The 11,859-nt window shown below is 42.5% G+C and overlaps 1 protein-coding gene across 2 annotated transcripts in view; it reads left to right on the top strand.

Moving 5' to 3' along the window:
- Window positions 1-2,502: 2,502 nt before the first annotated feature.
- Window positions 2,503-11,859, top strand: part of LOC307039658 (cGMP-inhibited 3',5'-cyclic phosphodiesterase 3A-like) — an 82,691-nt gene continuing 73,334 nt past the window's right edge. For both annotated transcript variants that reach the window (XM_079681922.1, XM_079681921.1), the window contains exon 1: window positions 2,503-4,035. In XM_079681922.1, the coding sequence (XP_079538048.1) occupies window positions 3,118-4,035 (918 nt within the window). In that variant the 5' untranslated portion in view covers window positions 2,503-3,117. The remainder of the gene's footprint in view (window positions 4,036-11,859) is intronic.

Here is an 11,859-nt window from a genome sequence, read left to right as displayed (position 1 = left end):
TGTGGTGTCCACAGCACCTCAGTGGAAACTTGGCCATGAGCCGACCGTTGCCCATGAGGGCTGGTAAACACGCTGCGATGGAGTGTCAAACACAATGTAAACTTGTTTCCATCACTCCATTCAGCCGCTCGCTCTTCTTCTTCGCTTCGTTTCCTTGGTCTTTGAACTCTAAATCATCCTGTGTTTTACGTGTAATCATGTACAGAAAATCCACATTTGGTAGCTTGTGTGCCTCATTACAATTCCTGCCAAGCGTGATTGAACCGACAGCTGTTATTGTAGAGTTACATTAAAGATAACTGAGAGTCATTTGCAACCAGATTTTTCTGAAATGTAATTTAGTGTGAGGTAGGTCATCTGTTCGTGTTCCTATGGGATCGTTTAGAGCATGTACAGTAGGTGGTGCAGTGTGCGGTGGATCAATGGTAAACAACTGTGTAGCACGTTCACACGTCCTGAGTATACATCATATCTGTCAGCCGCAGTCCCAGAGGCCAGTGAGGGTCTGAGCGAGGTCACATCAGATCACAGCCCCCCATGCTACACCCAAACCAGATGTCTGATGAATTGCTCCTCATAAAAAGATTCCTCTTTTACAGTGGACCGTGACACAGCCAAATAGGGTAAGATGGTTACGTGAGCATTCCCCAGTCGTTAAAATTCTTACGGGTAATTCAGAAAGGCCTCTAGACGGGTTTGTCGATACGACCTGTGCCCAATGATCTTGCCCGTGGCTGCTGTAACTGTGGTTTTTTGTTTTCATCTGAACCAGAAAGTGATGCTTTTCATACAAGAAAATGCAAGTTATGCTGGGTGTCATTCCTCCTGGCCATTCATTGACAGTTTTCAGGAAAAAAAGGACAGCTGTTTTGGCTTTTCATAGTTGATCCAGATATTCCACATCTGGCATAACTGTAATTTTTCTCTTGTTTTCCAGCCTTTAAAATAGTATAACCTGCGTCATTTCATATCACCGTACCACACACAGATAAAGTTACTTTGAACAACCTTTTGCCTCTGACATGATGAATTCGCCTCTAAAATATAAAAGAGGAACACCAATGTCACAACATTAGTGCACCAGTAAAATGAATGCCTGCATATTCCAGTTTTCTGGCTGTCTTCAACTCCTCTCGCCTTTGTCTTGCTCTTATCTTCTGTTTGTAAAAAGAGAATGTTTCTGTTCCTGTCACTCCTTAAATAAACCATTCAGATGAAGCAGTATTGTTTCAACTGTTCCAAAGAAAAGTTACAAATGTGGGTTTTGATAAGGTGAAAAAAACTGATGTTGTCGCAACAATCTGCTCGCACTTGGAGGCGACAGCTGTCCTGTGTGATACACTGCATTGAAAGGGGCTGTCTGGCACTCGGTGAGCATGTGCTGAGAGGTGACGGACAGGACCTGGCCTCCTCCTGCTCCTATCGCTCCCTGTTAGCACTTCTTCTCCTCCTGTACTTCCCGCTAATCACAACTGACAAGGGGTCCACAGGACTCTGTCTACACACACTGATAGAGAGAGTGCTGAGCTGTCTGGGAAAGAGCACAGGTAGAGACAGGGGGGGGAAAAAGACAGATTTCAAGAAAATCTGCATCACCTGCTAAATAGGCTGCTTCTCAGTTTTGAAGGCTGCAGGATTTGCATGAATTAATGAAGGACATGAGGTTGCAAGAGCATGGCATGGCATTGTCAATTAGAACGCTCTGACTTCATTTGGATGCTGTGAGAAGACCAGATGTTGAAAAGCTTCAGGGGTAAATGCATAAAAATATGTACGAGAGAGGGTCGAGAAGTGTACTGTGCATACGTCATATTCTTAGTGTGTGCATCAGCAAACATGTGCTTGCCTAGATGTTTATATATGTGCGAAGGTGTGATCCCAGGAGAGCTTTACATCTGAGGGTATACACACATGTGCCTCCTGGACTGAGCACACATTTTCTTATGCACACGGAAGACCTGCATGCTGAAACATTGATGGAGACCTTCCACTGTGACGCAACACATCATCAGTGACACTTAAAGTACGATGAATATTTCAATGACCTGGTGCAGTGGGGACATTAGGAGTCAAGCTGGAGGGCAACCACAGGACTATTCTGAACATTTCACATGCAAAACTTTGTGTGTGAAGAGGTAACCTTTTTCTCATCAACATCTAAAACATTGCTACCTAGTTCAAGAGGTGTCGATGTAGTTTAAAGGGCACCAATTGAGATAAAAATGGCCTGAAATGTTTATATAGGTCAACCATATTTTATAGAAAAACTGGTTTTGCTGCTGTATTAAAAAAAACAATTATTCATTTTTTTATGATGTAAAACTCAGAAGAGATAACAAATCTAAACATAATTCAGATCTAATTAGGACAACGCCTGCTGGGCTGGCTGAGATAAGATTTGGGGGTTTCACTGCTGCTGTAATCTTGCTCCCTGTGTGAAGTGGGAACTCGGAGGTGTGAATGAGCTGAGAGCTGGTTGGAGAGCTGGTGACAAACACTCCAGATTTGCCCCACAAAACGCAGAGCAGTAACCTGACGGACACTCGCTTAAACTGTTTGAATTCCTGAGCAGCGTATATCCTCGAAAGTAGCAAGGGAGCCTCTACTGTTTCATGAGAGACCGGGAAGTGCTCAAACAATGGACACGGGGAGCGCGTTTTGTCGCTGAGTGTTCACGGAACGGGACTGATGTTTTGCAAAGACTACTGCTGCTGCTGCTGCTGCTGCTGCACGGAAGGGGCCGTGGAATCACAAAGCGAGGAGAAGGAGAACTCAAAGGGAAGACACGCTAATAAGGAGGGCAAAGCAGGACGCGTTTGTGCAGAGAAGCAGTGCCCTAGATCTGCATAACATCTGAGTAACTCTGTCATTCAGGATCCTTTTATGCTGTTTCGAGCACAAGTTTCTGCACCCGCACCTGGATAAACAAAGGGAATGCGTTCAGTGGCAGCCCATCTCCATGCGTAACTGGAGATGCATGCACGCGTATTCGCTGTACTTTTTCATTATGCGTACAATAAATGATGTTTGTTTTGTCACCTACTCATGTCCTGTCCCATGACCACACTGCTATAGATGCAATATAGACTTCCTCATACTTCATATCTGCCATGAGTGATGGCGATGCCTGCAGAATCTGACAGTACCGGTGCGCAGAGTAGCACTCGTGAAAAAAGCTTCAGCGCACCGGATAGCAATGGTTATGTGAAAACATGTGTCATCCCACTGTGCCGTGACCGAGATTACGAGTCGTGGGTGAGGCTAATGTTCACAAAAATATGGAGTTCCCAGAGACTCCGGAGTGCGGTGTGTGTGGGGTCGCTTTCGGTTTTTCTCGCTCTGCTGGTCAAATGTGCAGACTGGAAAGCTGAATCCAGCAGCAGCAGCGCTGACAACACACTCTCGCGTTCATCGTCTCCCCTTCACTTCGTCTCAGGCTGCGCGGCGGAGCTGTTGCAAACTTGCTGGAGTGTTGTTTCCCCACTGTTTACCCTCGTTTGTGCCTTCTTTTGGGTCGGTGTCTACTTAATCCGCTGCGGAGTGCTCATCCAGAGCGCCCTCTCCTTTCTAACCTTGTGCCACCTGGGCGAAGCAGCGGCGTGGTCTCTCGTGGACGGGACAGATGAGCAGCTGTTTTCATTCACGACAGCAGCCGTGGTCGTGCTCTTCTGCGTGGCCACCGGTGTACTCATGGTAGCACGGCTGAATCAGGGCATATCGTTGATATTTTTCATCAGCTTTGTCAGGACTATCTCACTCTTTTCGCTGCAAAAAGTTCGGTCCACTTGGAAACCGTACGTAGCGTACCTGGTTGGAGTGCTGGGCATCCTGCTGGCGAGGTATGCTGACAAGCTCCTTCCCAACCAAGGGAGACACAAGGAGGGCTGCACCCCCGTGACTGGAGCCAGGGAAGAGATCCCTGTATTTAAAAGGCGCAGGAGGTCCAGTTCTGTGATAGCCTCAGAGATGGCACACAGTCAGTCCAACAGTAAGTCACATCGCCGGACCTCTCTGCCATGCATCCAGAGGGACCAGGTAAGAAGTTTCTGTCCCAGACAACTTTTCTATTTTTGCCTTGTTTTCTGCTTACAATGACCAGATTTGTGTTTTTGGGAAACGGAGGAAAGGAGGGAGAAGGGATATAGCAAAAAAAATCATACAAAATGGCCTTGTTTATTATTATTATTATAACAATTATTATTACTATTATTTTTATTATTATTATTTATTAAAAACATATTTTTATTTTTATTATTACTGTAAATACATATTTGATTGAGGATTACAGAGGTGTATTTTTTTATTTGTACTATAACACACCACCACAACATCAATAATAGGCTAATCATCGTAATAATAATGAAAATACAATATTATTACTTGGATCATAATCATTTTAAAAAGTAGTAGTTGTGGATTTTCTTTTTCTTTTCTCTTTTTGTATTACAGTACGTGTTTACATGTCATGCCTCTGTTTTGCACTACAGTGCGGTTAAGACATTTAGCTTTGATCTTTGCTCAGTTGTTGTTGCTCAGATCGTCTTTGGACTGATATCATGTCATATTATGTGGATCCACTTACAGCCATTGGTTGGCAATAAAGGAATTGCAACGATTTATAATATTTTATTTTCTGTTTTAACATCTCTCTAAAATGGTTGCATAATGCTTCATTATTTTTGTATTTTATGTTACGTTATCTTCTTCTAAAGTTATGAATTATTCCACATGTCTAAAATGTTCGTATGAAAATTTGATCCACTCAGTCCAAGTTGATGATTTATTAATGCAAATGTATACAGTATAATTGCAAGTGTAGCTCTTTTCTTAAAATAAAATTCCAAATTTGGTATTTAGTTGCTGAAGGAATGCTATTTTGGAAACAGCTTTCAAGTGCTGATGAGAAAGGGAAGCTGAGGACACGATGTCAATGATTCATCTCATCCCTAATTATTTATGTCAAACATTCTCCCCGGATGATCTCTAAGCCACTGCCACAAAACTGACAAATGCATTATTATCTCTCTGTCCTGGACTTTAAAACCACTTGCTCCTCATCATTTATCGGGGATTGCCGTCCGTAAACTCCTGGAATGTAGCAGCTCTGCTTTAAACCTCCTCTAGTTCTAAAACACATGCATACCTTTGTTGAAAGGAGATGGGGGGGCTTCACTCAAGCAGACTTATCAGCTCCTCGGCCCTCCTTATGGAAAATCAATGAGTATGCTGAGCATGTGGATGTGAAAAAGATTTCTGCACTGATCAAAGCTCTCGTTGTGACCTGTGAGTGCGGTGAGGTTGTGAGATGAGAGGCTGCTCTGTCGGCCGGCCACTTGAAAGATGCCCTCAGCTCTCAGGCTAGTTAGCGTTGTAGTGTGCTTGTTTGTTTTTCTTTGTGGTGACACTCACACACTCCTGCATACACACATCGGATATGAAAAGACCCTTAGATACTTTACAGTTTACATTTTATTCTGATTCAGGTTTGATGTCTCAGCTGAAGCTAATCCAAGTGTCAATCATTATTAGTTTAATGTGAAGTAGTTTCCTGCAGAAAGGGAGTGAGGATGTATCTTTTTTTTTTGGATGAGCTGGAAGATGGTTGCATAGTTTACATTGAATACTTGCTGTATGGTCATAAACAAGGATGTGCACTGATGGCATATTATTTTAAACTCTGCTGTGTTTAAAAGTACTATGATGCAAATGATGGAGAGAATGTCATATGTATGTATGTATGTATATCTGTCATGTATGTATTTACATATACAAAGAACATTTAATTATTATACATTGTCGTTTATATACATTTTCCATTAAGGTTATACATTTTATCTCTAATCTCATATTCATATCATAAGAAACAAGAAGAAAACTGTATAGCTAAAAAACATTGCTTACAGAAGTGTTTCCATTTTGGTAATCGTGAACATTACCAGGTTTTTAATCAACAAACCAAAAAATAATTGTCTTTGCTGTCGCAGAAGATGAATGTCAGATGAATTACATTTGAATTCAGACTCCATAACTCCAGGGGATTTAATATGGAGTTTCTCAGAGAAAAATGAAAACAGCCCTAACAGCAAGAGATTAGTTGTAAACAACTCTCATTGATGCAACTACGGCACTTAACACATTTTTCTGCTTCCAATTTATTTTCTTAAAGTCGTATCCCAATAAAAGCTGATCAGAATGGAACAACAAGATGAACACAACAGAGAATATATTGTAAAGATGGATAACATTTAAAACTTCTCTGCCTCTGCTCTGTCACCTCAGCCAGGCTGGAGCCCTCTGCTGAGAGATGATCTCTATTACACGCTTCTGTTGTGGGATAAAGACAGCAGTGCTCAAACTGTCTTCATAGTATGTGAAAATAAGAATATAATAGATTTTCTGTAACAAAACCTGAGTGAGCTACCAACCACTCTCATCTCCAAGCAGTTGAGCTTTCATGGCCTGTCTGTAATTGAGACACACATGGTGTTCATATGCCATCTTAACCGTGTCTTGTCTGTGTGGTCTGTAATGTGTAAACAAGCCCATGCTGACCCTCTCTAGTCATCACCTCGCTCACACATGGCTCTGGCCTCCCTGGGGGGGGGGGGGGGGGGGGGGGGGTCAGACGCATGTTGGGGGCCACAATGCAACCACCACATGGTGACGGTAACAGCAGAGACGGTAGGCAGCAACAAGTGTCTAACTGCCTCTCCCTGGGAGACGAACTGACTGCATGACGGTAACAAGGCCACATGTCTCCAGGTACTGCTTCTCAGTTAGATGACCTAAAGAGGCTACATGATGTTGTTACACTTCTTGCCGTGTTCAGCAGAGTTATGATGTTTAAAGGAAGCTGTAAGAGCACCATAACAAGGAGTAGATTTGCACTTTGTTAACCTGACAATGTTTGCATTAGTGCCGTGCGTCTGAAGTGTTTGAAGAATGGTGTGAGGTTGAAGAAGGGATTACGGCTTATACTTAACTTTGTTTTTTTTCAGGACTCGTCTCTCACAGACCTTACAGTCTTATAAATAAATGCTCTTCAGATTGATAGGCACTGTGTAAAAACAGTTTATTCAGAAAATAAATAGAGCGAAGAGAGCTATCCCTCTGACTCTTCTTCCTCAGAAGCCTCAAAGCTGCCATGTTGCCCTCGCCGCTCTGCCGAAGCCATGCTCTGAGGCGATTTGTGGAATTAATAAACAGCCATTTCCCCTCCTTTTGATTAGAAAATTGTCTGCCAGCTTCTATCAGCTCACTAAGTAGATGCATTTCGTCCTTCCCATCATGAGCGTAATAAAAGAAGGTCATTATCAGCTGATCTGATAGCGGTTAGCGGGGGCCTCTGCGGGATAGTACTCCTTCTTGGGTTAATACAAAATGACAGGCCGGTCTACTGTGTTTCAGCTGGGAATATTGAACTGGAGGAAGAGGTGTGGGCTTGTGGCGTGGATCGCTTTTCACAGGGTGTAAGGAAATTAGAGTCCGAGGCTCTCCGTCTGCAGACATCAGCACTGTCATAGAACTTCCTCTGCTCTCATGCAGAGGAAACCAGTCTGCCATGTTGCCAGCTCTTATCCAATGGTGTTAACTAATCTTACCTGAGCTGCAAAGTCTGAGCAGGGCTGGCTGGCCAGGAAGGGGAGTGGACTTTAGCAAAACACTGCTTTTCAGACTTTTCTCTTTAGGAGGCGTTGGAAGCCCCTCCCTTTTCTGTCAGTAACTCCATCCCTCTCCGCGGTGCTCTGCTCTCTGTCCTCTCACTGACACCAACACAAATATTATCCCAACCAGAGGAGGAAATTCTTTCTTAACTCGGATGATAAAGATATTCTTGAAATCTATGGTAATGACTTCCTGTGGAATGGGATCCAAACACAATTACTGTTGCTGTTGTAAATGTTTCCTGTTACTCTATTTTTGCTGCACCATCCATAATTGAATTGTGTTTTGGATGGAGGAGGTTGTTGATAGCCTGTATGGAAGTGATTTACCACTGGACCACTGCGCTCTCTCATCCCAACAGCTTGTTTGTATTCTAAACACATCGCCTCTTGGGATATCATTTTTAACTGCACTTGCCTTGGTTTGGAAAGGGTTTCATTTACTCTAGAAAGGTAGCTGATACCAGCATGGAGTTGTGTGACTTGTGATTGGTCGATCCACTTCACACTTACAATCCCCATTCAGTCCTGTTGCATGAACTGCGCTGTGTGTTTGTGGGGTAGAAATCAAAAGTAGGTCATTCAAGGTTTTGTTGAGTAGCCAGGCTAAACTGCAGGCTCACTCGTACGCTCCTGCATGGTGGAGGGGTCTTGGTCTTACTGATTCAGCGTAGCAACTTTAAGCGTGCCGAAGCTTGTGCTCCAGATTTGTTTGTGTACTGTAGTACCTCTACCACGTTGTTGATTATGCAGCGTGAAGCCACATTGCACTGGGATTTGGTCTGTGGCATAAACAAGAGCTTCATGCCACATTGCTTGTCTCTCCAAAAAGACAGGAGTGCGTCTATGGCTAGTTTCCAGATGTTTAAAGAATGATTTGGGATTTTCTTTCATAGTTTAGGCAATTTACTTCTTTATGATTACATTGTTTTCACCAACTAAAATGATACGATCTGTTTACTAGGCAACATCACTCTAACAAAGGGCACCTAAAATGTTGGTAAAATTAGGTACTCTTGGAGTCCTCTGTAAACGGCATCCACAACAACAATAATAACAAAAGTCTTATGTTGAATAAATATGAAGCTACACCTAGTGGCGGATTTAAGTAGCTTAATCTAAGCATAAAGACTATGGAGAAACATTATGCTGGCTCTGTTATAATATAAAGATTACCAGGATATAGCAACTAGTCGTTATGCTAAGTAAAGGCAATCAGCTGCTGTCTGTAGCTTTATATTATAATGACAGTGTAATCGCTGACTGCCTTATTATTTCCACATCTGAACTTTTTTAATTGACTTTTTGTCTTATTTGATCCAAGGAATCAACTGTGTAGGAAAAATCTTGGTATTACCGATTGTTACAACGGAAAAAAGTACGAAAACTAAGACCCTCGAACATAGCAGGAAGTTTTCAAAAACGGAATTATCCTTTAAACTCTACATTACATTGCTCACCCATCTGTGTCCAATTCCTGCATTAACTTCATTTACAGCAACGAGAGTAGCTCACATCCTCGTTGTTGCCTTGAGCCTCTGATCTCTTAAGCCAACCCTACCAGAGGTCCAGGATGAAGGTGAGTGCCTCCCCTCGCTCTCCTCCCCCCTGGCACCACCAAGATCTGGCTCCCCACTGATTACCATGGAAATTATGGAAGGACGTCTGTGAGTGCATTTAAGCGTGTGTGTGTGTGTGTGTGTTTGTGCGTGCTGCCAGCAGCTTGATGGCTGCCAGCTGCTGCAGGCTTAGAGGTTGAATCCGCTCGTAGAAACACGGAGGGCCTCAAACCACAGACACAACCCAACGCAGCTGGAAGTGCTAGACAGGCACAGGCCTCCAGTCCTGACACACAGCACACATATTAACACCTCAAGATCCTCACTCACATTCGAAAAGAACAGCAGAAGCTGAAGCGAATAACTTTCTTCTCTTGTATGTGATGAAGGGTATATTACATGCTGTACTTTCTTCTCCTGCTGTCTTTTCTAGAATGAGGCAATTATGTCACTCAAGTTGTCTGTGTTCCCAAAAGAGACCGACTATTTCAGTGGAGGTGAACAGAATGTTCCTGGCACGTGTGTGTGTGTGTGTGTGTGTGTGTGTGTGTGTGTGTGTGTGTGTGTGTGTGTGTGTGTGTGTGTGTGTGTGTGTGTGTGTGTGTGTGTGTGTGTGTGTGTGTGTGTGTGTGTGTGTGTGTGTGTGTGTGTGTGTGTTTGTGTTTGTGTGTATGGAGAGGAAAACAATTTGTGTTTGTGAAGAACTAGAGCCTATGTTGGTTTAAGTGTGAATAGGACTGGGGTTTCTTTTGAAAAGTTTCCCTACTGTGGCCAATATGATGATTGATGCATTTTTTGGCAAACGCAGGCAGGAAAATAGATACCTAATGCATCAGAAAATGCTACTAGTAATATAAATCTCATTTTATAATTTTTTTAAAAACAAATAATAATATTCAGCACTCTCAAAGTAACCATGTTCAGATAGAACGACATATCTGGACAAACAACCTTCACAGACAGCGACTGTAGGAAATGAGTACAAAAGGTAGCATCTTCAGTGACAGAGTATCTCAGCAGAAGTGGTAGTAGAAGTTGTGTTTGTTGTGCAGCTCAGGAGGAGGTCTGTCACACTGTTCTCCCCCGCTGATCTGACTCTCTGTCTGGGATTTTTCCTTTTCAATAGTTTCTGGAACATCTTGAAGAGGTTGTTTGAAACAATGCGTCTTTGGCTTGTTTTTAGTTTACCAAAAGAAAGTGAATAGTTGTATACTTAAATGGGTACATCTCACACTTGATATTTGGTATATATTAATATTGTTGTCTGCCAAATCCCCCTTTTTATTAAGCAAATAAGTCTAACATCTAATGTTTTCACACGAACAGTCACGTGCAAGAGGGTAAACCTCAAATACATTACAGTCGAACTTTTTATTATTAACAGGAAACATCTGATACAAAATGTACTCAACTTTTAATTAATCACATTTTTTGCTAAATCTCACTACATTTAGGTCAGTGCTAAAAAAGGACTGAAGTTGCATTGCCAACTCTTTGTGAAGAATTTAAGTTTGCAATGTTGAGGCAATGTTTTTGCTCTTTAAAGGATGGGCAGTTTAATGGGGGCTTGTACATATCCGGTAGGAGGGCACATCACTTTGGGGAACTGAACTCAGCACGTTCAGCTTTCATCTTTATTTATCCTCCTGAAGGGCCTTTTCAATCACACGAGGAGCCCACCTTTTAGACAGTGATCCCTTACATGAGGGGACATTCCTGTGCCTGCCCCGGCGCTAAATGAGCTGGAATGTGCAGGTTAAGCAGAGCCTGAAGGACGGGCCTGTGGGCGCTCCGCTCGGCCCTCCCCTTCCCGCACGCCCTGACCTGAGCCAACACCACCATCCTGGGCTGTCACCAGGTGTGCAGCTGGCCTCTGCCGAATGAATAGACACTCTCACATCGCCCCGGGGAAGTGTGTGCGCGAGTGTGTATGTGTGCATGTTTGTGAGAGGGAGTAGAAGCGGAGAGAGGAGGGAAGAGTGGTGCAAGATGTAAATAACTGCAGTCAGTTGAATTTTTGAAAAACAAATGGAAGAAACAACTGTTCATTTCCTGCCTCCGAGTGTTCACATGCACATTTTGGACAGAAGGATCTTTCTGGCTATTGTGTCTCAACTAGAAACACAGTTTCACCCCTCATTTAACAAGCAGGAACATTTTGAACCTCACTGACTGTTGTCGTCCAATAAATCCAAAGATGTTGATTAATAATATATTTGAGCAGTTCACTGCCTAGTTTGTTACTCATGGCTACAACTGGACAGGATATTGCATAATAAACTTCATGCAGCAAACATTTTCCCATAAACATTATGACTTTTTCATTTCACAACAGGACTTTCATTCATTTTCAGTAACAGATATAAACGATTAAGACGTTTTTGTATCTTTCGCTTGGGGAAAAAGTATCATTCCAACAAAGAAAAACTGCTTTGCTAATAAAAGTTATACAGAAGTAGAAGTACAAGTTTTATCTCCAAATTGAACTTACAGTATCAAAAACAACAGAAGGTATGACCCTGAGTTATACAAAGTAAATATTTGTAGTTCATAAACATTTGAGAAGCATGTTAATTCTTAGCAAGTTCAAACTCATTTTAATTATAACTTACTTTATACTGTAAGTATTTTAATCT

This window comes from Notothenia rossii, assembly GCF_949606895.1.
Source record: "Notothenia rossii genome assembly, chromosome: 5".
NCBI lineage: Eukaryota > Metazoa > Chordata > Actinopteri > Perciformes > Nototheniidae > Notothenia > Notothenia rossii.
Note: the sequence above shows the minus strand (reverse complement) of the source record. Positions and strands in the feature narration are given on the sequence as shown.